General features: G+C 44.2%; 1 protein-coding gene across 2 annotated transcripts in view; it reads right to left on the bottom strand.

The window, feature by feature from the left end:
* Positions 1-2,551: 2,551 nt before the first annotated feature.
* Positions 2,552-24,693, bottom strand: part of ephb2a (eph receptor B2a) — a 31,846-nt gene continuing 9,704 nt past the window's right edge. The window contains exons 2-16 of one of the 2 annotated variants that reach the window (XM_056273926.1): positions 23,993-24,677; positions 21,711-21,866; positions 19,609-19,944; positions 18,462-18,586; positions 17,943-18,105; positions 17,474-17,493; positions 16,992-17,089; positions 14,785-14,849; positions 14,486-14,608; positions 13,723-13,970; positions 9,124-9,339; positions 8,292-8,441; positions 3,947-4,140; positions 2,978-3,133; positions 2,552-2,660 (exon numbers count right to left, since the gene is read on the bottom strand). In XM_056273926.1, coding sequence (XP_056129901.1) covers positions 2,552-2,660; positions 2,978-3,133; positions 3,947-4,140; positions 8,292-8,441; positions 9,124-9,339; positions 13,723-13,970; positions 14,486-14,608; positions 14,785-14,849; positions 16,992-17,089; positions 17,474-17,493; positions 17,943-18,105; positions 18,462-18,586; positions 19,609-19,944; positions 21,711-21,866; positions 23,993-24,677 — 2,844 coding nt within the window. Of the gene's footprint in view, positions 2,661-2,977; positions 3,134-3,946; positions 4,141-8,291; positions 8,442-9,123; positions 9,340-13,722; positions 13,971-14,485; positions 14,609-14,784; positions 14,850-16,991; positions 17,101-17,473; positions 17,494-17,942; positions 18,106-18,461; positions 18,587-19,608; positions 19,945-21,710; positions 21,867-23,992; positions 24,678-24,693 lie in introns of both variants that reach the window. The other variant, XM_056273927.1, reaches the window with a different exon arrangement.

Below are 24,693 nucleotides of genomic sequence, written 5' to 3'. Positions count from 1 at the left end.
TGTCCAATCACATTAGCTCAAAAAAACATTAAAACAATACCAATTCGCTGCCAATAAAAGTGGGAGTGTCGGGGGCATACAGAACTGCGCCCCATGGAAAATCTGAAGAAACCAATCAGACAGCAGCCTCAGGTCACCTGCTTGCCAGATGTTTGAGGGCTTATGCAAGGTATCGCTTGGCCGGCGCCCCTCACCCAGGAAGTATATGTATTCAGACAGAAATCAACCAAACACCATTTGGAATCAATATTTAATGGCTGCTGACAGGCGCCCGCAGACTAAAAAAACACTTTTATTTCATTATTATTTGCATTATACAGCTAAATTATATTTAACATGTTTAAGTAGATTTTCATCTCTTGATATTTGAAGGGGCGGTGCCCCAGCGCCCTCTACTGGCCAGCCGCCACTGGTTGTTACTCTGAATGTGTGTAAATGGCGTTGGCCTTTTAGCAAGAACAAACTCAAAAGCATCTGATATATACAAGTCAATGTCTTTTTTTTTTGCACAGAGGATGGATTTAGATATTACAGGAACCAGTTGAGTCATTTTAGCACCAGATGTTCAGTATTATGATCTCTGAAATAAAATGGATAGCACTCAATGTCGGCTGGTATATTTCCAGCACGATTCCCAGCGATGATCCCTACACAACTTCTGTAAATGGAAGCTTTAAAACCCAGCAGCTGATATGAGTAGTACATATAGATAGTCCTGGAGGGGGCGTAAGTGTGCTTAGAGGTTACAAAATCTTTTTCTAAAGGAATCAGGAATGTGCAAGAAATGAAAATATTGACCGGTTTGCTTCCGAAATGTCAAGTTTTTACACATGGTCGCTCATTTCTACCGGGAGTTGATGATTATCAAAACGGGACCATCTTATGGCACATAAGCATGTTCAACTTTCCCAGTATTTATCATACAGGCCATTCATGAAGCCTGTCCAACTACAGCCGATTCCTCCACTTGTCACAAATGTGTCCATTCACAAAGCCAAGATTCTTTCTCTGACCAAACAGGAATTCAAGTCTGTGACGGGATTTAAACACGAAGGTGAAACTCGAACTTGAAGTGCTGGAAGACATCCTCTCATCTCCTATCTTTAAAATGTCCTCTATTAAGGACTGAGACCTTCATTTCCCTGCAGTCTGGAAGACGTCTTCTGTCGTGAAAAGAAAATTCAACACAAATGATGTCTGAAGAGCCTCGAGACGGCAGCCATCACAGCCATCCAGCTAAATGAGACAGAGCCGAGCGTGTGTCTGAATACCGGAGGTGAAGATAAAACACCAACCGAATGACTTAGTCATTTTATTTTTCCCTCATCTGGTTCAATGCCAAGTAAAGAGAATGGTACCTAGCCAGCTATAGTTGGCATTCCCCATTGAAACAAACAGGTAGATAAGTATGCAAACTAGTGCAGGTCAAAAATCCTGTTGGTTTCAATAACAGATTCTGTTATCAGTCGGTCGAAATGAAAATTACGGAAATGTTTCCCTGCATTTTACACACTGCACCTCATGAGGAAATGAAATAGACTCATTGGACCTTTATGAAACTTTAATTACAAAAAAACTTCCTTTACTTCCAAAACTGCCACTCCCTTCTCAGGTATTCAACTTGGTGACCTATTCCTGACTTGTGGTTGAGCTGCCGCAATGACAGGATGGTTTAGGTTCGGAATTACGGCAAATCTTACAGCAAAGATCAATATTTAACTGCAACTTGTTTGTTCTTTTTGTGAACAATAAATGTTGTGGCCAAGAAAATCTTGTACACCTTAAACTTGAATTTATAGTACATTTACTTTATGCGATTTTGCCAATGATTACTTATTTTCAGCTTTCTGTGCACAATATGAGTCAATTACTCTCATGTTCCTTTTGTTTATAACAGCATAATATGTAATTTTTTATAGTGTAAAAGTAATTTCCAAGGTTGATATGCATATCGACTTCTTCTTCTTCTTTCGGCTTGTTCCCTCTTTTTCAGGGGTCGCCACAGCGGCTTTTATAGTTTCCGTCAGTACCCTGTGAGGGTACAGCACCAATGGCGGCAGTTGTTAACCCGGACGATCCGGTGTGGTCTTGTTAATCCGCATACTGATTTGGCAAAATTTCATGTTGGATGCCCTGTCTGACACAACTGCTAACCCTGTGGATTATGATGTACATATGGATTTAATGGGTTAAAATCCAAAATAATCCCTTCAAGGTCTATGGACTGAAAGTGGGTGTAACCTGAGTGAACGGGAGGTTTGGAGTGTGTAGGTTTTGGTTTTGGTCCGACTGCTGTTTTAAATCGGGAGGACGGCTCTTACCTCGAGGAGGCTCTCCAGCCAAAAGGCTAAAACTAGACCCTGTGCCCACAGACTGGTGCAACCTTTTGGACAAAAAGGAAGAGGAGGAGGAAGAGGAGAAGGACAAAGGGGTGAGGTGTAGTCGGTGTTTTGGTCCGTAAGAGGTTCCGGGAGACGCAGAAGGGTCAGGTGGTCGTGGGTCAACAGGAACCAGGTGGAGTTTAGAGAGACCAGAGCCCTGGCCTGTGAGGTCAGACCTCCACTGAGGTAATCTGGTTCATCTGGGCCCTCATGGACTGAACGCTGTTGAAGATCTTCTTCTGGTGTCCCGCGAGCACGACACCGACTCTTAGGATGTCTCTGAGGAGGGACACCAGTCAAATACACATTCACCTCACTGTATGTGACTCACTAAAATCATATCCTTTTTAATCATGAAAGCTAGAATCCTAAATATTGTTCTATTAGTTGAACTGTGTCTCTCCTGTGTAGATGCGGGGGGAAGGGGCTGACAACAGCACTGGTGACTGATTAATTTTGAATGGAGCTCAAACAACAGCAACATCTATACAGGACACACAGTTCATATAAATATACTGGTCATGAGTGTTGTGATCATGAAAGCACAATGGCATAAATAGTATAACTGTGCGAGTATCAGAAATGGGCAGACTTACTCCATAGTCATTTGAGACACAACATCGAAGCTGGTGAATCCTTCACTGGTGAAGTTCTCCTTGTACTGGCCCATCTTGATGGCCTCCAGCCACTCGTCCACCGTGCTGAAGGTGGAGAAGTCTGGTGTGCTGCGGTCCAGCAAAGGTAAATGAACACTGGAGGAACCAAAACACAAAATTTACACATTTATATCAACATCCCAATCACAACTCGACAATCAAGTCAATTTATTGCTTCATCAGATCTTTCTCCTAAACTTTTGACAGGCTTCTCTCATCTGCATAAAAATCTTTGGCTTACCAGTATGGATATGGACATCATCCCAAATTTACTTGTTTCAAGTTTCATCCTATTTGAATTTATGTTGTAAATAAGATGATTTGCAGCCCCCCCCCCAGCTCTCAGCTTGTTGTTCTAGATTGGCACATTAAAGGAAAATTCAATTTTTTTTCCCCAGCCTGGATCTTGTTTTCGAGTTATTTTCATCATTACTATTGACTGTTGTTGTATTTTATATACCTGCCTCATTGTGAATCTTTTTGGAGATGAGCCCAGACAGACGCTTTGCTTCACAACGGCATCAGCAGGACACACTAACATACAGGTTCAATTTACCTCAGACAAGTCCGGTTTATCCAAACCTCTTATTTGCAAGTCAAAATGAAGGTGAAATTTTTATTTTATTAGCTGAAATAAAAAGTAATTTTACTAAATAATACAAGCTACAAAAAAAAAAGCTACCATACTTAAGCTTTTATATATATGCCTATTATAAAATTTGGATTTTCCATGACTCACCGATGTAGGCTTAACAAATTTGTATGCGAACAGAATAGGTTAAATACGGTATCTCCAGATGCTCAATGGCCTGTGGTTGAAAACCACAGATGAAGAGTGATTTGTGAGTGAAGTAGAAGATAGGAGGTAGGAGATAGGAGTGTGTTGTCATAGAAGGTGTATTGCTGTACCTCGATGAGAGCGGAGTCATGGCTTTGAGGCTGTTGGGATTTCGGATCATCTTGTCCAGGGTGTTGACGATCTGACTGAACTTTGGCCGATTGTTGCGGTCTTTCTGCCAGCAGTCCAGCATCAGCTGATGCAGTGCGCTGGGACAGTCCATGGGAGGAGGTAACCTGTAGTCCTGCTCTATGGCGTTGATGACCTGAGAGCAAAATGACATCAGAGTCCATACACTTTTCCACTGATGGTTTTCAGTGACTTTTCTGTGTAATTTCCATGACCAAAACGACATCCTAGAGTTGCCACTGAATAGGTGTGACCATTAAGGTCTGCAGATGGAGCCCTGCTGGTTGTTCCCAGGTCACGGTTTGACACAAAGGGTGATTGGGCTTTTGCTGTTAGAGCCCCCACACTATGGACCTCTCTTCCTGTTGAGCTGAGACAAACCAAGTCTCTAATTCTTTTAAATCTCGTCTTAAAACTTTTTATTTGTGAAAGCTTTTACACATGTTTGATATTTGTTTTTATTTATTTATACTGTTTTTATTTTTACCCTTACTTATTCGGTCTTATTCTTATTTTTGCCTTTTGTTTCTTTGTAAAGCACTTTGTAACACTGCTTTAGAAAAGTGCTATATAAATAGTTATTATTATTTTAACACAATATTTGATGTGAAAGTGAACCTATATTTCAAATACTATATATGAGACACCCTATTCTCAACAACTTTTTTAACTTGTCCATTTGAAGACACAGACTGTTGAAACTCCACTAGCCTGGTAAACTGTCAGTAAAATACCTAGCTAATTGATAGGAAAGCTTATGAGGGGAGGTTCATGTTAGCATACTGAGACACAACACACATTTTAAAGCCTCACCAAAAAGTCTCCACTCGCCTTTATTTATCTATTTTTATCTAACTGATCACCCAATCTTTAACAGAGTTGTCGCTGCTTTAGTAAAATTTCAAAATTTCCAACATTTTTTCCCTGTTAAAGGTTTTTTTAAGGAGTTGTACCTTATCTGAATCCCACAGCTTCTCCCTGAATATAAGCAAAACAAAGGAGATGGTGATTGACTTCAGGTGGGCCGGCAGGCACCATCATACGCCGCTGACCATCGATGGCACCACTGTAGAGAGGGTCAGTAACATCATGTTTCTGGGAGTGCCCCTGGCGGACGACCTGACCTCAACCATTAACACCTTGGCCATCGTTAAAAAGGCCCAACAGCGGCTCCATCCACTCCGGAGACTTAAAAGGGCAAGCCTCCCCATTCCGGCCTACACCACCTTCTACAGGGGCATCACTGAAAGCATTCTAACCTATGGTTTCACTCCCTGGTTCGGTAACTTCCTAGTTCGGTAATTAGTGAAGACAGCTAGCAAGATCATTTGTGCCCCTCTCCCCTTCCTGATGGAGATTTACCATCAACACTGTGTTCACAGAACCTCCAGGATCATTAAGGATCTCCACCATCCTTCTCACAACCTGTTCTCCCTCCTGCCGTCTGGAAGAGGTACAGGAGCATCTGTGCTAAATAGCTTCTATCCACAAGCAGTCAGGATTATTAACGTCCCCCCTATGGCCATGCCCATCCACCTACCCTCTAACCCCCCCACCCCCACCAGTGCTGGTTACTTGTTAACAGACCACAGCTGTCAACATTTAAACTGAAATGGCACGTTAATGGACTGTGTTGGACTTGAATGGACTGTGTTGTTAATTGTGCTTTTTTGTTTTGATCTCTCTGTTTTTGCTTTTAGTGGTGTCGTTTTTAGGGAATTTTTGGATGCGTATTTTTGTCTTCTCTGTTGCACTGCTGTGGGCTGGGAGAAACGGCATTTCGTTTTTATTTATGTGTGCAGGTACATAGTGAAAGTGACAATAAACTAAATCTTGAATCTTGAATCTGATGCGAGGGTCTAAGGACAGGATGTTGTGTTGCTGTAAAGCCCCCTGAGGCAAATTTGTAATTTGTGATATTTGGCTATGCAGATAAAACTGACTGGACTTAACTTTAAAAGAATTAGGATTTTCCATTTTATGCGGGCCTGGAAATTGTACTAATTATCAGACTTTTCCAGTTTTTCATGACCTTATGGACCCTGTAACAAGGACTGATGCCGTGTCTCTTGGAAGAGAGGAAATGAGCATCATGACTTTTTTTCTAATAGCACAACTAGTGACCAACATACAAGTGATAACACATTAAAAAAGACAGATGAGGACTAACTGTAAAAAAAAATGCATTAGTGACATATAAAAAAATGCATTAGTGACATTACTGTATGTTTGAGGACAGACTATTTTCATGTAAATAGCATGTTACATGTAACAGCATAACTTCAAGTATAATGGTTTCATACACAGTTATGCTACATGGCCAAAAGTATAGGGACACACATGTGTCATGGTCACTGCACCAGCGCCACTTCTGGTCAGTCGCGGCACCTGTTCAGGGGGGAGGGAGAACTGGAGGGAATGGCGTGATCCTCCCACGCGATACGTCCCCCTGGTGAAATTCCTCACTGTCAGGAGAAAAGCGGCTGGTGACTCGACATGTATCAGAGGAAGCATGTGGTAGTCTGCAGCCCTCCCCAGCTTGGCAGAGGGGGTGGAGCAGCAACCAGGTCGGCTTGGAAGAGTGGGATAATTGGCTGGATACAATTGGGGAGAAAATACAACCAAAAAAAAAAAGTATGAGGACACCTGAACATTACACACACATGTGCTTGTTTAAAATCTCATTCCAAAACCATGGGCATTAATATGGAGTTGGTCCGCTTTGCTGTTATAATAGCCTCCATGCTTCTGGGAAGGCGTTCCACTAGATTTTGGAACATAGCTGTTGGGATTCGCTCTCATTCAGCCTCAAGAGTATTAATGCGGTCGGGTACTGATGTTGGGGAGAAGGCCAGGCTCACAGTAGGTGTTCCAATTCATCCCAAAGGTGTTGGATGGGGTTGAGGTCAGGGCTCTATGCAGGCGAGTCAAGTTCTTCCACACCAAACTCAGTAAACCATGCCTTTATGGACCTCGCTTTGTACATGGGGGCATTGTCCTGCTGAAAAAGGAAAAGGTCTTCCCCAAACTGTTGACACGAAATTGGAAGCACACAATTCTCTACAATGACATTGTATACTGTAGCATTTCCATTCACTGGAATTAAGGGGCCTAGCCCAAACCATGAAAAACAGCCCCAGACCATTATACCTCCTCCACCAAACTTTACAGTTGGCACTATGCATTTGAGAAGGATTCTCCTGGCAGCCGCCAAACTCAGATTTTTCCATCAGACTTCCAGATAGTGAAGCGTGATTCATCACAATTTGAAATATAACAGGGAGCCAAGCACAGGAGTGATATGGTCATGCCTCTTTGTCTCGGTAATGAGCCGAGCAGTGGCTTTTGTACCAGCTGCAGACAGTGGAGGGGGCCCTTGCTGATACCAGAATGAAGTGGATGGATGGATGGATGGATTTGCATTACAATACTCAACTTGAGAATAGATAAAAGCATGTACAACTTTTTGCAGATCGGCAATTGATAAAAATGACTTAATTTTGGAGATTAGCTTGAGCTGGAGAAAGCATGACTGAACAACATGTTTGATTTGATGACCAAAACTGAGGTTAGCATCGAATATTACCCCAAGATTCCTAGCAGCCTGCTTAAGACTACCTGACAGACCACCAAGATTAGTAACAAAAGGGCTGATGGAACTTCTGAGACCGAAGAGAATGACCTCAGACTTATCGTCATTAAATTTGAGAAAGTTTTCAGACATCCAGGATTTAATGTCAGAGAGGCAAGTTGTTAGATTTGCTAGGGCGCTAGGATCTGTGGGTTTTAGTGGTATGTATAACTGAGTGTCGTCAGCATAAAAATGGTAAAGCACATCATGCTTTAGAATGACCAGGCCAAGGGGCAACATGTACATGGAAAAGAGAAGGGGGCCGAGAACTGAGCCTTGAGGGACACCACAACTCAACTGAACCATCAAGGAAGTAGAGTTACCCAGAACAACAGAAAAAGTTTTGCTGGTAAGAGTGTAATAAGCTAAGAGCTGAGCCCTTGATGCCAACCCAAGTCTCTAAGCAATGTAAGAGGATGTTGTGATCGACTGTGTCAAACGCAGCACTTAAGTTTAAAAGAACTAAAATCGAGCAGTCACCTCTATCTGCAGTCAGCAGTGGGTCATTAGTGACCTACCATTAGGTACATTACAGTTATACATGAACATTGTGTTATCTCTGTTATAAACCAGTCATGACAAATCAGGTTTCTATCAAAGTCTTGTGAATGGCACTAAAATGCGTAGCCTGGTTGTGTCTAATAGGCCCAACTCACATCTTGGTTGCTCATGTCCCAGTAGGGTCTCTCTCCATATGACATCACTTCCCACATGACGATCCCATAACTCCAGCTATCACTGGAGGAGGTGAATTTCCGGTACTGAATAGCTTCTGGAGCTGTCCATCGGATTGGAATCTTCCCTCCCTGGTTAAAGAGATCCATAGACAAACAGTCACACACCACAAACCTAAAAGTACACACACAAATACATTTGTAGCATATTAGTTTTATGTTAAAGCATTCTGTAAATTGAGTTTTAGTGTGCTTGTAACAAAAGTGCACTTGCTTTAAAAATGCATATAAAGACTTGCTTCAACAGTAGCACCCTCGTAACTGCAGTTTTATACTGCAGTCACATTTATGATGACATGAGACAACGAACAAGCATGCATGGTGGCTCAACACAAACGAGCCACATGGTAATAATTACCAAACAAATTAGCATTAGCGTCCACCAGGCCTCTGGTGTCTACTAACGGTAATGGGTAAGGATATGCGTTATGTGCAACGCATCACTTCCTGTGCAATATTAACATTTCCCACCAGTGTGCTTATAGCACACTTATAGTTAAGGGTCTTAAGATGAATGTGTTGCATCTTAACAGTCTGATTAAACCATTAATAACAATTTAAAGTTTACCATAAAAAAGTTGTCACACGGAGCTCTAAAGATTGGCAAACATTTCTCAAAACTTTAGAGTTTTGAAAGATCCCAATTCTGAAATTAGACTGTAACCCCACAAAACAGACAGATTAAACTCTGACAGCAGAGTAAAGAACAGATTTATGCTCCTCCATTTTTCAAACACACATGACAGTCTCTCACCAAGGCGCTGGTGTAAGTCGGGTCAGATGTGTCGTCTTCCAGGAAGCGAGACAGGCCGAAGTCAGACACCTTACACACCAGGTTACTGTTGACCAGGATGTTTCGTGCCGCCAGGTCTCGATGGACATAGTTCATGTCGCATAGGTACTTCATACCGGCCGCGATGCCTCGCAGCATCCCCACCAGCTGGATCACCGTGAACTGCCCATCATTTTGCTTCAAAAGAGCAAAATATAGTGTTTTTACTTTGTGATGGAGTTATTCAAATGTATATGTAGATTGATTTCATTCATCCAGATGGTAAGATCATATACAAAAAGAAATGAACTGTACTGGACTGGACTTCTATCATAGGATTTGAAATATGTCAGGCTACAAAGGGCTTTAACAGTGGGATATTTTTACTCTAACGTGAGCAGGATCTGACAGGCTGTCAAAAACATGGTCACAGAATGAAAAACTAAATTTAATATATAAAAGTAAGTGTGTGTGCGTGTGTGTGTGTGTAAATATATATATATATATATATATATATATATATATAAACTTAGCACAAAAAGTAAGAAATTTGTGTTTGGTAGATTATTTCTTGTTGTAACAATGCTTCTTGGCAATAAATCTTATATCAGGCACCTGATTGTCAGCACCTGGGCTACCAGAAGCTCAAAACATGAGTCAATAGCAACAGCAAAATAAGCTGTTTGGTATTGGCAGAGAAGATTTGGCAAATTTTTCATGGGCGCAACCCACATACTCAACTCTGCTGCTCATCCCACAAATGCATGTTCCTTACAAATGTGGCACCATTTAAAAGGGAAATAAACAGGCTTTCCAACGGTGTAAAATTTATTGCCAAGAAGCATTGTTACAACAAAGAAATAATCTACCAAACACAAATGTCCTTACTTTTTGTGCTAAGTATATATATATATATATATATATATATATATATATATATATATACACTACCGTTCAAAAGTTTGGGATCACCCAAACAATTTTGTGTTTTCCATGAAAAGTCACACTTATTCACCACCATATGTTGTGAAATGAATAGAAAATAGAGTCAAGACATTGACAAGGTTAGAAATAATGATTTGTATTTGAAATAAGATTTTTTTTACATCAAACTTTGCTTTCGTCAAAGAATCCTCCATTTGCAGCAATTACAGCATTGCAGAACTTTGGCATTCTAGCTGTTAATTTGTTGAGGTAATCTGGAGAAATTGCACCCCACGCTTCCAGAAGCAGCTCCCACAAGTTGGATTGGTTGGATGGGCACTTCTTTGAGCAGATTGAGTTTCTGGAGCATCACATTTGTGGGGTCAATTAAACGCTCAAAATGGCCAGAAAAAGAGAACTTTCATCTGAAACTCGACAGTCTATTCTTGTTCTTAGAAATGAAGGCTATTCCATGCGAGAAATTGCTAAGAAATTGAAGATTTCCTACACCGGTGTGTACTACTCCCTTCAGAGGACAGCACAAACAGGCTCTAACCAGAGTAGAAAAAGAAGTGGGAGGCCGCGTTGCACAACTGAGCAAGAAGATAAGTACATTAGAGTCTCTAGTTTGAGAAACAGACGCCTCACAGGTCCCCAACTGGCATCTTCATTAAATAGTACCTGTTAGAGCCTGTTTGTGCTGTCCTCTGAAGGGAGTAGTACACACCGGTGTAGGAAATCTTCAATTTCTTAGCAATTTCTCGCATGGAATAGCCTTCATTTCTAAGAACAAGAATAGACTGTCGAGTTTCAGATGAAAGTTCTGTTTTTCTGGCCATTTTGAGCGTTTAATTGACCCCACAAATGTGATGCTCCAGAAACTCAATCTGCTCAAAGAAGTGCCCATCCAACCAATCCAACTTGTGGGAGCTGCTTCTGAAAGCGTGGGGTGCAATTTCTCCAGATTACCTCAACAAATTAACAGCTAGAATGCCAAAGGTCTGCAATGCTGTAATTGCTGCAAATGGAGGATTCTTTGACGAAAGCAAAGTTTGATGTAAAAAAAATCTTATTTCAAATACAAATCATTATTTCTAACCTTGTCAATGTCTTGACTCTATTTTCTATTCATTTCACAACATATGGTGGTGAATAAGTGTGACTTTTCATGGAAAACACGAAATTGTTTGGGTGATCCCAAACTTTTGAACGGTAGTGTATATATATATATATACATAAATTATTGACAGCTGATGATTGCTTATGGCATGAAACAGGCTTGTACTGTCTCATAAAGAATTTACTTGACTCACTGGATTATATATACTACTACTACTTTCGGCTGCTCCCGTTAGGGGTCACCACAGCAGATCCATTTCTTCCTGTCCTCTGCATCTTCCTCTGTCACACCAGCCACTGGCATGTCCTCTCTCACCACATCCATAAACCTCCTCCTTGGCTTTCCTCTTTTCCTCTTCCCTGGCAGCTCCATATTCAGCATCCTTCTCCCAATATACCCAGCATCTCTCCTCCACACATGTCCAAACATCTCAATCTTGCCTCTCTTGCTTTGTCTCCAAACCTGAGTTGTCCCTCTAATATAATCATTCCTAATCCTGTCCTTCTTCATCACTCCCAATGAAAATCTTAGTATCGTCAACTCTGCCACCTTCAGCTCCGCCTCCTGTCTTTTCATCAGTGCCACTGTCTCCAAACCATATAACATAGCTGGTCTCACAACCATCTTGTAAACCTTTCCTTTAACTCTTGCTGGTACCCCTCTGTCACAAATCACTCCTGAAACTCTTCTCCACCAACTCCACCCTGCCTGCACTCTCTTGTTCACCTCTCTTCTGCACTCCCCGTTACTTTGAACGGCTGACCCCAAGTATTTAAACTCATACGCCTCCGTCATCTCTACTCCTTGCATCCTCACCATTCCACTGTCCTCCCTCTCATTCACGCATATGTACTCCGTCTTGCTCCTACTGACTTCCATTCCTCTTCTGTGCATATCTCCACCTCTCCAGGCACCCCTCAACCTGCTCCCTACTCTTGCTCCAGATCACAATGTCATCCACAAACATCACAGTCGATTCAGAGCCGATCCTTTATGTAAGCCCACCTCCACCTTGAACCCATCTGTCATTCCAATTGCACATCCCACCACAGTCAAGCTTGCCTCATACATATCCTGCACTCATACATATTTCATATATGTTGAATTTAACCATACATGAAAATCATACATGAAAATGCATTGTCCTTCAGATGGGATCTCCAGTAAAAAAAAAAAAGTCTAATTTTGGACCGCTAACTATGAGGTAACCAAGCACGGTCAGTCATTTAATGCCCTATATAGGCAGCTGACACCTGGAGATACCATTACACCACTAAGAGCAAAACGGGTAAAGTAGACATCCATCCATCCATTTTCCGAACCGCTTATCCTGCTCTCAGGGTCACGGGGATGCTGGAGCCTATCCCAGCTGTCATTGGGTGGCAGGCGGGAGACACCCTGGACAGGCCGCCAGACTATCACACAGGGCCAACATACTCACACACACACATACCCAGACACATTCATACCTAGGGACAATTTAGTACGGCCGATTCACCTGACCTACATGTTTTTGGACTGTGGGAGGAAACCGGAGCCCCCGGAGGAAACCTACGCAGACACAGGGAGAACATGCAAACTCCACACAGGATGACCCGGGACAACCCCCAAGGTTGGACTACCCGGGGCTCGAACCCAGGACTTCCTGACTGTGAGGCGACCACGCTAACCACCGCGCCACCGTGCTGCCCGTTAAGTTGACATATGAGACAATTTTTTTTGCTGTAGCTGGTTCGGATGTTGATATATGCTCCATCTGATTTTAATTTCAGTTTAGTATTTAGTTTTGAAAAGAAGGTTTTAGTTTTGTTTTTTTTTCTCGAATAACAAATTGGATTTTTTTTTTTTCAGTCCCGGTGTTCTTTAATTATGAAGACCATGGTCTATCTTTCTTTTTGGAGAAAGAGTATTTCAATATAAAACAGTGTTGCAGTTGGGAATGGTCAGAAGTCATGCATGCGGTTGAGAGTGGGAGCAGGATGGAGCAAAGTCTTATCAGGACATCACCAGCATCTGGATTTAATGGGTTCAATGAATAAGAACTGTAGAAAGAATTCTATCTATCTATCCATCCATCCATCTGCCCTGTGATGGCCTGGTGGCCTGTCCAGGGTGTCTCCCCGCCTGCCGCCCAATGACTGCTGGAATAGGCTCCAGCATCCCCACGACCCTGAGAGCAGGATAAGCGGTTAAGATAATGGATGGACGGATGGATATCCATCCATCCATCCATTTGTCTTTCTGACCGTCTGTCTATCTATCCATCCATCCATCTATCTGTTTGTCTTTCTGACCATCTGTCTGTCTGTCTATCTATCTGTAGCGTTATTCCCCGTGTGTACCTGTCCTTCCTGACTGCACTGTGAGAACAACTAGGATGAAAATGTAGTCATCAGCATAAGACCGACTCCAGAGTTTCATCATCTCGAAACGTACTGATAAGAGAATCTCAACATCTGACTAAAACAGCAGATGACACATCTCAAAACCAGAATCAGCCTTTTGAAATTGGAGTCAGTGTTTTCTATTGGTGTTACCCGGAGGAAGGAGTCCAGAGACCCGTTCTCCATGAACTCTGTGATGATCATGACCGGGCTGCTCTTAGTAACAACTCCCTCTAGATGGATGATGTTCGGATGGTCAAACTGGCCCATGATGGATGCCTCGCTCAGGAAGTCTCTTCTCTGGCGCTCGGTGTAGCCGGCCTTTAGTGTCTTGATAGCCACTAGCATCTCTCTTTTCCCGGGCAGCCGCAGGTTTCCGCTGCAAACCTCCCCAAACTCGCCTGTTCAGGAGAACGAGACGGAAAAATGAGTCAGGTGCCTGAAGGGTGAATAATGAGCTGAATATTAATAAGATCAGTAAAGATGTATAGATTTATTTATTCATCACAGTGAAAGGGTTGAGCTTAAAATCCTACTTTCTGCTAAAAATGTACTTCAACTTTATTATTTATAAGGTAATATACTCAATCATACTGTGAGGTAATGCAGTATTAACCCCAGTAAAGTAATGCAAAAGACAATCAGTTTTGTCTGAGTCCAACATTACTGGTGTATAATTTATTTCATGAAAAAGAAAACTAAACTAAAAACTAAATTTATCCACAGAATCTACCTTCTCACAGAGAGGGTAGATCTTAAAATCATCATCATATCAAATCATGAGTTCTCTACCCACTTCTATCTTTACTGTACATCATTTTCCATTCCTTTTTCTTGAAGTGGATGCTGTACGTTTAGTTATAAACTCAGTACTGAATGTCTGACAAAGGAGCGGACATGTTTGGTTGTCATGTACCTGCACCGATGACTTGTTCAATCTTCACACAGGAGATGTCAATCTCCTTTGCAAACTCTCTGACTGCTTCATTGGGGTCTTCATACATGAAGGGGTCAATGTAGATCTTCATTCCTGGGGACACTAAGTACAGGAGAGAGGGAATGGACCAGTCACTCTGTATGGACCGAGGACCAGGTAGTGGTCTAGGCACTTATTTATTCTGGTGCTGTTATACTGTTATAAGTATTTTTCCAGAATGTTTTTTATACATATAAACATGTTGTGGCATCCTCCTTATGAGACCTGCTGTTACTCACTGTGACCGCTGGTGTAATGCTGCAGTTTGTCTGTGTATTCAGATTCGGGTCTCTCTGATCTCCGCCTGTTGGGACAAAGCACAAAATCACATTTTTATTCTCATTTTATTTTACATCTTCTCACACAAGTACATATTGGTTGCTGTTCAATCTGTTTTTCCTCAATCTCAAGAAAAAATTCATCAAGGATGGACCCAAATCACTGCCAAGAGTCTTAAAACAGCATTACTGTTATTATGTACAACAGTATGTTTTTCCACTTTAGTTTTTGTTGGTATTTTCATTATTTTACAACAAACAAACCCTAGAATGAAACACAAAAAAAGTGAAAAGTACAAATGAATTGTGTGGGAGTTACAATCTCAGTAGTCCCACCTATTCTTACAGTTGCCATATCTAGACCAGTTGACCTTTCTGTAGTCTGCATCGCTATTCTGGTTTCTGAATAATGTCCATTTCAGCCACTTTTCTTTTAGTTGTGCTTCTTTTAATTTCAAACGATGTGTCAGTTTTTCCATTATATATAGACTTCCTCTACTGTCTCGAACCACTGACCCTGGGTTGGGAGATCAGCTTTACCCCATTTCCTTGTAATAACCTTTTTACTAGCTATTAAACAGTATTTTGAGCAGATATCTGTACATTTCCTTCAGTAAAAGATAAAGCACCATGTAGCTCATAGGGATATCGATCTTAGTATCTTTTGTAAAGTTTTGTGTACCATTTTCCAAAACATTGATATTTTGTGGCATTTCCAAAATATATATGTGAGTGGTCTGTGTCTAATATTCCACATTCCCTCCAGCATGGTAGGTTTGTGTTGACTTTGGGCATGATAAAAAAAACGGATCAAATTTTTCCAAGAGAATTCCCTCCATATAAGTACAAGTGTTGAGGGGTTGGTGGGACGCTCGTCTTTGTGGAGTAAATGGCTTGAGATTCTACCGGGACGCTGGTGTGAATATCTGATTTCTATGGATTGAAACAATTTAAAGATGTATATGTGACACAAGAGCATTACAACTACTGCTAGAATAGATAAATAAAGCAGTTTTCTAAACAGGGTTTCGGTCCCGTTAATGGCATTTGTCAGCCACAAAGTAAGATGAATTTAATTAAAATTTTTGCTCGACTAGAAATGAAACCTGGATAGATGGACAGTTTTTGTAAGTCATGGAAATACAAATTAATTTTTTTTCGTGGCTTTCCCCCCTCTTTTTCCTCCCCAATTGTATCCGGCCAATTAGCCCACTCTTCCGAGCCGTCCCAGTCGCTGCTCCATCCCCTCTGCCGATCCGGGGAGGGCTGCAGACTACCACATGCCTCCTCTGACACATGTGGAGTCGCCAGCCGCGTCTTTTCACCTGACAGTGAGGAGTTTCACCAGGGGGACGTAGCACGTAGGAGGATCACGCTATTCCCCCCAAGTTCCCCCTCCCCCCTGAACAGGTGCCCCGGCCAAAGAGAAGAGGCGCTAGTGCAGCTACCAGGACACATAGTCACATCCGGCTTCCCACCCACAGACACAGCACATTGTGTCTGTAGGGACGCCCGACCGAGCTGGAGGTCACACGGAGATTCAAACTGGCAATCTAGACTGCTACGCTACCCAGATGCTCAAAATAAGGGGGAAGAGTGGCAAAAAATGGTAGTGCTGGTATAGTTGTGTTACTTGTATGATGTCGTTTATACTGAGGATGGATTATAAATGAGAAGAACATGAGGGAGGAATGTGTTTTGTAACAGCCGCTGTTGAATGGCGACCAAGACCGCCCTGAAACTCATCCACTGGGCTGTATTTGATAAATAACCGTTAACTTGATGTATAACTTACGCAGGACAGTGTGTGTATCTGATAATGACAATATGAGTTTGGGAAAACAATGGTGAGACGTCAGATGTCGGACAGGAAGAGCATGCAAAATCATCCACATCAGAGAGGTGACGAATTTCCTGGCAGGAGGAAATGCTGCCAGTTTGTAATTGATTTTATAACTTCTTCTATGGTCCACAAATTAAAAAAAAACTGTTTTGGGATGTGATGAGAGTGGCCACTGTGTTGTTGAGCAAGGGCATGACTGACAGTGTTTAAAACCAGCCATCTTCAAGTTAAACATTCAGAGACGATGAATATGGCGTTTGACCCGAGAAAGCCAAACCCGTGCCATTCACGTCATCTTCACATGGACTATACCCAGTCGGCTCACCGGTGGCAGACAATGATGAAGACAGCGATGGCAATGATGAAGACTATGCCTGAGGCGGCTGAACCAATGATGAGGGGAAGCTTCTCCTGGATACTGGACTTATACTCCTCTGAAAGTGAAAACACAGGAAGCCAAAATGGCATTAACCTCTGTTGGATATATATGGAATTAATATGATCCATCCATCCCATCATCCCAACCGCTTATCCTGCTCTCAGGGTCGCAGGGATGCTGGAGCCTATCCCAGCAGTCATTGGGCGGCAGGTGGGGAGACACCCTGGACAGGTCACCAGGCCATCACACAGGGCCAACACGCGCGCACAAACACACACACACACACACACACACACACACACACTCATACCTAGGGACAATTTAGTACAGCCAATTCACCTGACCTACATGTCTTTGGACTGTGGGAGGAAACCGGAGCCCCCGGAGGAAACCCACACAGACACGGGGAGAACATAAAAACTCCACACAGAGGACGACCCGGGACGACCTCCAAGGTTGGACTACCCCGCGGGCTTGAACCCAGGACCTTCTTGCTGTGAGGTGACCGCGTTAACCACTGCGCCACCGTGCTGCCCAAATTAATTAATATTATTTCTGTCCAAATCTCCTGATCGGGCGTAATGTCTACAGAAAGCTGTGAGATGCAGGTTTTGTGTCCATGTCCAGCACAGAGAGGTTTAGAGTAACACATTTTAAAAAGGCAGATGGAGGAATCAGGGCCGTGTTGACTCATGTTATCCTATTAAACTATCCTGCAAAAAGGGATGCATGTTGAATAGCGAAGCAATGCAAGCACCTCAGAGAGTCTACAGAATCATGTTTAAATCGAGGATGACATGGAGGTGACGTTTCACTTTTCCCATGCTTTTCAAAGGGGGAATTAAGTTCTCACGTATGTAAAAAAAAAAGATCTCGGCAAACAGATTATTTGCTTACCTTCCGTCATAGTTTGGAAGTACATTTTGCCACTGTAGCGTCCAAATCCAGCAACGGTTCGAGCCCGGACCTGGAAGACGTAGATGGTTCCGGTCTTCAGACCTGGAATGACTGCTGTGTTGGTCTGACTCCGCACCACCGTTGAGTTCCAGTCTGGATGACTCTGAAAAACAAAACGCAAAGAATACGACTGACGCCCATCCCACCAAAACTGTACACACTATATGCTCTGTAATAACTCATCCAGGGCAAATCCCAAAGTCACATTTCAAAAAAATACTGCAATTAATACCGGTTTTGTAGTACATGAAAAACTTTCTGTATACCCTACCATCAGTCATGGAGGATAAGAAACCTGAAATGGATGACCATTAACACCAATCATCTCACGGTCACATTTGATATTTAGCAAATTTTCTATGCGAAGTATCACGAACCTCATCATAGTGATTTGAGTTGTCAGAATATCACAGCAAATCTACAACACAGATGAAAAGGGAATACTTATGTCTGTAGTACCTTCTCATAGTACTGCAGCTCATAGTCCAGGATGAGTCCATTGGGCTGATCTGGTTGAGACCAGGACAAAGTGATGCTATTGGGCGTTCTGCTGACCTGGTGAATGATTGACACCACTGACGGTGCTGAGAACAAAAAAAAATGAAGGTTAGCACGGAGCTTAATAGAAGGGAAGGTGTCGGGCGATGCAAACAGACAGCCGGAACAGAACGTAAGCGAGTTAGTATGACACCTTCTGGCCAGCAGAGCTGAAATGAATTATTTTGGCTCAAGCAAATGCAATGCAAAAACACCAATGTTCCTCTCATATCCATCCAACAGTTGTGTGACAATTCAGCGAGAATATTTTTATGTATAAGAGAGTTTTGAGAGTATATCATTTACTTTACTCAGAGGATCAGCAGCCTTATTCAGAAGAATATTGAAATCACCAAGAATTAGAATCTCACCAGAATGAGTAACAAGACCTGAGACACAACTGCTATTTCCGACTGCTCCTGTTAGGGGTCGCCACAGCGGATCATCCGTTCAAATTCTCCAAATTCTTTCAAGAAATGGTGAGTAAGAGCCAGGAGGTCGATAAGAGTATCGCAATCTGAACTGAGCCGAGTCTATTCATGGCTGAGGGAGATGGACTTAGAATAAGAGCCTCAAAAGATTGGACTTTAGATTCAAGTTTTCGCCACTTGGACGCTGCCTGCCATTCCTCTCCTCACATTTTTTCTTTTTTTTTTTTACATGATGTTAAGCCCACTGAGGCAAATTTGTAATTTGTGATATTGGGCTATACAAATAAAATTGATTTGATTTGATTTAGAAGTCAGATTGAAACTGGACTATCAAATAGAATAGAATAAAAGGATAGCCTTGGCATCCAATCAAAATGTAATACTTAACAGTCAATGAGTACGAAACATGTGGAAGTGTCTTCACATGCAGACAACTCACCCTCTTTATGTGTCAGTGTCAAGTCAACACAAGGTGCCCTTCTATGTTTTAAACTACTCATATGCACCACCAGTGATTGTAGACATTCCCAGTCAAACTCATTCATTCAATCATTTCATCATTCATGTTCATCCATTAGTTCATCCATTTATTCATTCATTCATTCATGCTTCCAATGATGGCGATAGGATCCTCCTACCAGCTTGGTTGGTGGTGATGTTGACGGCGGTGAATTGCGGCGAGTAGGGGCTTTGTTCAGACACACCATTGACGGCCTGAATCTCAAAGGTGTACTGGGTGTGAGCCAGTAGGTCGCTGATGTGGACCCGCGTGTCCATCAGTCCGAGCTGGCGGGGTATGAACTGCACGTTATCGCCGCAGCGCGTGCAGCCCCCCCGCCCCCCGCCGCAGCTTTTGCAGATGATATTGTACACCATGTCCTCACGCCCGCCGGTGTCTTGCGGCGCGCTCCACTCCAACTTCAGAGACGTCTCGTTCACTGTGGAGATGACGTTCTGCGGCCCTGACGGAATCGCTGCAAAGTCAATGAGAAGACTTTAAACCGTGAGCTGCAGGTCAGCGAGGAGGAAGTGACACATAATAATTAACACTGAGGGTCACAGGTGCTAGAAAGAGAGTTAAGTTACATCTTACAACAATTCTATTAGACTGTTGTGTTTGAAAATAGAATATCTCCATCTGGGACCCATTTGGCCGCATCCAAGCAATGCACAAAATTGCCAATGCCAAAATCAACCAGACTTTCTGCAGGTATTAACAAAGCTATTAATGTGTTTATCTGTAATTTTTCATGTTAAAAATACCATATTTGATACCTTTTACACTGATCTTTTGTGTGTGAAAAGTTTCCCCCTTTTCCTCCTCAACTGTATCCGGGCAATTACCCCACTCTTCCGAGCTATCCTGGTCGCTGCTGCCCCCCCCTACCGATCCGGGGAGGGCTGCAGACTACCACATGTCTCCTCTGATACATGTGGAGTCATCAGCCGCTTCTTTTCACCTGACAGTGAGGAGTTTCACCAGGGGGATGTAGCGCGTGGGAGGATCACGCTATTCCCCCCAGTTCCCCCTCTCCCCGAACAGGCGCCCCGACCGACCAGAGGAGACGCTAGTGCAGCGACCAGGACACATACCCACATCCGGCTTTCCACCCGCAAACAAGGCCAATTGTGTCTGTCGGGATGCCTGACCAAGCCGGAGGTAACACAGGGATTCAAACCGGTGATCCCCGTGTTGGTAGGCAACAGAACAGACCGCTATGCCAACCGGACATCCCTTATTTTTGACTTTTAACAGACTAAATGATTAAAAATAATTGAGAGATTAATCGAAGTGGATGGCTGCTCCATCTGCCCATCCCCAGAAGTCCGCAACCTTGGTGTCATTCTGGACTCGACCCTCTTATTCCAGTCTCATTCCAGTGACACATCAAATCTGTCACCAAATCTGCTTTCTTTCACCTCAAAAACATCTCCAGACTCCGGCTATTACTCTCAGACTCCGTGGCAGAGACCCTCATCCATGCCTTCATCACCTCCCGTCTGGATTATTGAAACAGAGTCCTGTCTGGGGTACCTAGCAAAGCCCTCAACAGGCTTCAGTATGTGCAGAATTCAGCTGCCAGGGTGCTCACCAGCATCAAACCCTGGCAACACATCACTCCCTCCCTTGTTCACCTTCACTGGCTCCCAGTCAAATCCTGTATTTCCCATAAAATCCTCCTCCTCACCTATAAATCCCTCCATGCTCATACCCCCAGTGCCTATCAGACCTCCTCAACTCCTATATTCCGTCCTGGAATCTGCGGTCCGCAGACACGGGCTTGCTTTCCATCCCCCACACCAGCATGCAGACTTCTGGGGATGGAGCCTTTAGTGTGGCAGCCTCCACCCTGTGGATCTCTATTCCAGCAGAGCTCCACAACGCTGCTTCTTCGGACAATTTTAAAAGTCTACTGTAAACCTACCTTTTTACTAAAGCCTATGGTCTGTAGTCTTTTGGTTTTTGTTTTAATGGGTTTTTTTTCCTTATGTAGTGTAAAGCATCCTTGGGTTCCTTGAAAGGCGCTATACAAAACTAAGTTGTTGTTGATTATGAAAGTAATTGTTAGTTACAGCCCTGTTGTTAAGCTGTTCAGTTTAATTGGAGATGCTCCACCCAACTTTAGCCCTGTTCTTTGTATGGACTCTGGTCTGTGGATCCCCGTGTATGGGAGAAGACATCTCCAGTTGTCTGAACCATTATCCATTATCTGCACTGGTGTGGCGGTCGGGTACATACTTGTGCAGGGCATCTGTGGCGGGTCGGTGTCGGTGCGGTAGTAACTGTTGCGACACACACAGCTGGTGGCTCCTTCACTGACTGTACGGCTGTTGATGGGACACTGAAGACACTTGTGGTCCCCTTGAGCAGCCTTGAAGAACCCCAACATGCAGGCTGCAAAAGAGGAAAGAAAAGATAGAGGAGATAACCATCATCATCACTATCATCATCATAAGCGGCTCATGTTGCAGTAAATTGATGGAAATGTGTTAGCTTTGGTGTGTTATGACTAGTAAGTGTGGGTACCAGTCAGGGAATACATGCACTGCTTTACTTTCTTCATTGAATTGTTGTCCGCTCCACTGCCTTGCATACAATGTCCTCGTGTACAAGGACATATGCATTCGGAAGTAGAGAGCAGGGTGACAGCTCAGGTTTTGGTTTTGCATAAAGGGTCTTGGGTATTCGTGCATAAAAGACGTCTTCATCTGCGAAAACACATCAGCCAGCAGGTCTGAGATGAAGTCTGTAGGTCTCCGATCTTTTCAGGGATCAGGAACCGTTTCGTTTCACCCAGCCCACAGCAGTGCGACCCAAAAGATGAAAACACACATCCAAAACGTCCAAAAACGACACCACCAAAAACATATAAAAACAGAGAGAACAAAGCAAAAAAACAACACAAACAGCTAACAACACAGTCCACTCAGTGCAAACAGTCCACACAAAATAACCACTGTCCAGAGAGCGAACGCCAGCCAGGATGACTGTCGGAGCTGCCGGCCTGCATGGGCTAGCAGTTAGCTTAGCCTGCCCGGCTGTCGAGGGCGCACCGCCCGCCCTCGGTGCTTCCTCTTCGGGCGCAGCTTCAGGCAGGGCCGTGGTCCCTGGGCCCACCCGATACAGTAGACCAGGCTCCCTCAGCCAGACACCTTCGACACACCTCCCCGCACTCCACACGACGACACTAAAACACAGCCAACGCTAGGCGAGGCCGCCGCCCTCGGTGTTATCGGAGCTGCCGGTCTGCAATGGGCTAGCAGTTAGCTTAGCCTGCCCTGCTGTCGAGGGGCGCACCGCCCGCCCTCGGTGCTTCCTCTTCGGGCGCAGCTCCAGGCAGGGCCGTGGTCCCTGGGCCCACCCGATACAGTAGACCAGGCTCCCTCAGCCGATCCAACGCCAGCTCTCCCAGCCAGACACCTTCGACACACGCTAGGCGAGGCCGCCGCCCTCGGTGTTATCGGAGCTGCCGGTCTGCAATGGGCTAGCAGTTAGCTTAGCCTGCCCTGCTTCCGCGTCCCGCCAGACCGCCCTCGGCGCTTCCCTTTTGGGCGCAGCTCCAGGCAAGGCCGTGGTCCTTGGGCCCATCGGATGAGGCAGACCAAGCTCTCCCAGCCGAACCAACGCCAGCTCTCCCGGCCATTAAACGAAGAAAAAAAATCTAAGATCAAAATAAAAACTTCACTAACGACGTATCCACGGCCAAAGACACTTGCATAGTCGGTGCTGGGTGAAGCTTCAAGCCGCCATCTTCCCACTCCCTTTTTTTATCCCTTTGGTGTAAATGCATATGAGCCTAGCGTGTCGTATAAAGCGCTACCAGGGCCAGGGCCAGGGCCCAGAAGGGAGGGGGGGCCCACAAGAAGCCTGGAATTAAAAGTTAGTGCAAATTCTTATATCTAACTAATTAGTGTCATAACTTCAGTTAAAATTGGCTCAATACATCGGTTGAGGGACTTAAAGAAAAGAATGGAGGATCTCCGAGGCCCCTCTCGCCCCTCTCTGCGGCCCCCCCACCCCTTACAAAAGGTGCAAAATGGTTTAGTCCGCCCCCCACGAGCGTCTCTCAGTGCAGCTCACCTAGTCCTGTCTCGAGTGACTGCTGATACAAGCACAAGCACAGAATCATTTCTTTCAATCACTGCAAGGGAGTTAAGTTAGGTTAAGTTAGGTTAAAATAGATTAATGTACTGTGATTATAAATAATATACAGTATGCTAGAACTCAAAAAAGTGATGCGTGAGAGACAAAAGAGGAAAGGGGCCCACAGAGACTGCTTATGTATAGGGCCCAGAATTTTGTGCTACACCCCTGCCCCTAACCCCTAATAAAGGGTTTCTGTGACAAGGATATGATGTGTACATGCACAGACACATAAACAGGATGCTCCAAAAACCTAATCATAACTGGGATACGGTGCATGAAAGTATACTGATGAAGACCATACCGGGGAAGGAGACACAGTCTTCATAACAAAACAAAAAAAAACCCAACCAAGGAAACTGGGCATTGTTCCTCACCTCTGCAAACCGTTTTGTTCTCCACCGCCTCGTATCCGGCTTTACACATGCACCGGCCGATCGGCACCATCCATTCCCCATCACCATTACAGTACAACTTGATGGGCACGTCCACCTCCTCCCCGTTGGGCACACAAACACCTCTGGCTGCCACCAGGGAGGTGCTCTCCGCCCCGGATAGCGTCTCAGGGAACGTGGCTCCGTTTAGGATCACACTTGGGCACTTCCTGTAGAAAACGCGCACAGCGATGAGCGACATGCATGCACCGTAGTCCTGGAAGGCAAGGTAGAAGCCGTTCCGCGAGACGGGTCCGAAACTCCTGACTTCACTGTTGATCTTCATAATGCGGCCGCCCAGGTCCACCTGAGAGAAGCTCTCATCGGCGGCGATGGTGTCCACTTTGATCCAGGGGTTCTCCATCCAGGCCGGGGACGTCTTGGTGACCATGTCCGAGTCGGACTCATAGTAGTACAGGTTGAAGGTCTCCTTGCAGGAGCCGGGTACGCTGGGTATGGAGCTGCAGTCACGGACGGAGAACTTCATCTGGACGTGGATGCGCTGGGCACCGCGCCGCCGGATGTACTTGGTGCGGAGCCAGTTGTTCTGGTTGCTGTCGAAGACGTTGCAGACCTGATAAGTCCGGATGGTGCTCATGTTCTCATCGTAGCCGCTCACCTCCTCCCACTGAGAGAGACCACAC

The sequence above is a fragment of the Lampris incognitus genome, chromosome 2, assembly GCF_029633865.1.
Source record: "Lampris incognitus isolate fLamInc1 chromosome 2, fLamInc1.hap2, whole genome shotgun sequence".
Lineage (NCBI taxonomy): Eukaryota > Metazoa > Chordata > Actinopteri > Lampriformes > Lampridae > Lampris > Lampris incognitus.
Note: the sequence above shows the minus strand (reverse complement) of the source record. Positions and strands in the feature narration are given on the sequence as shown.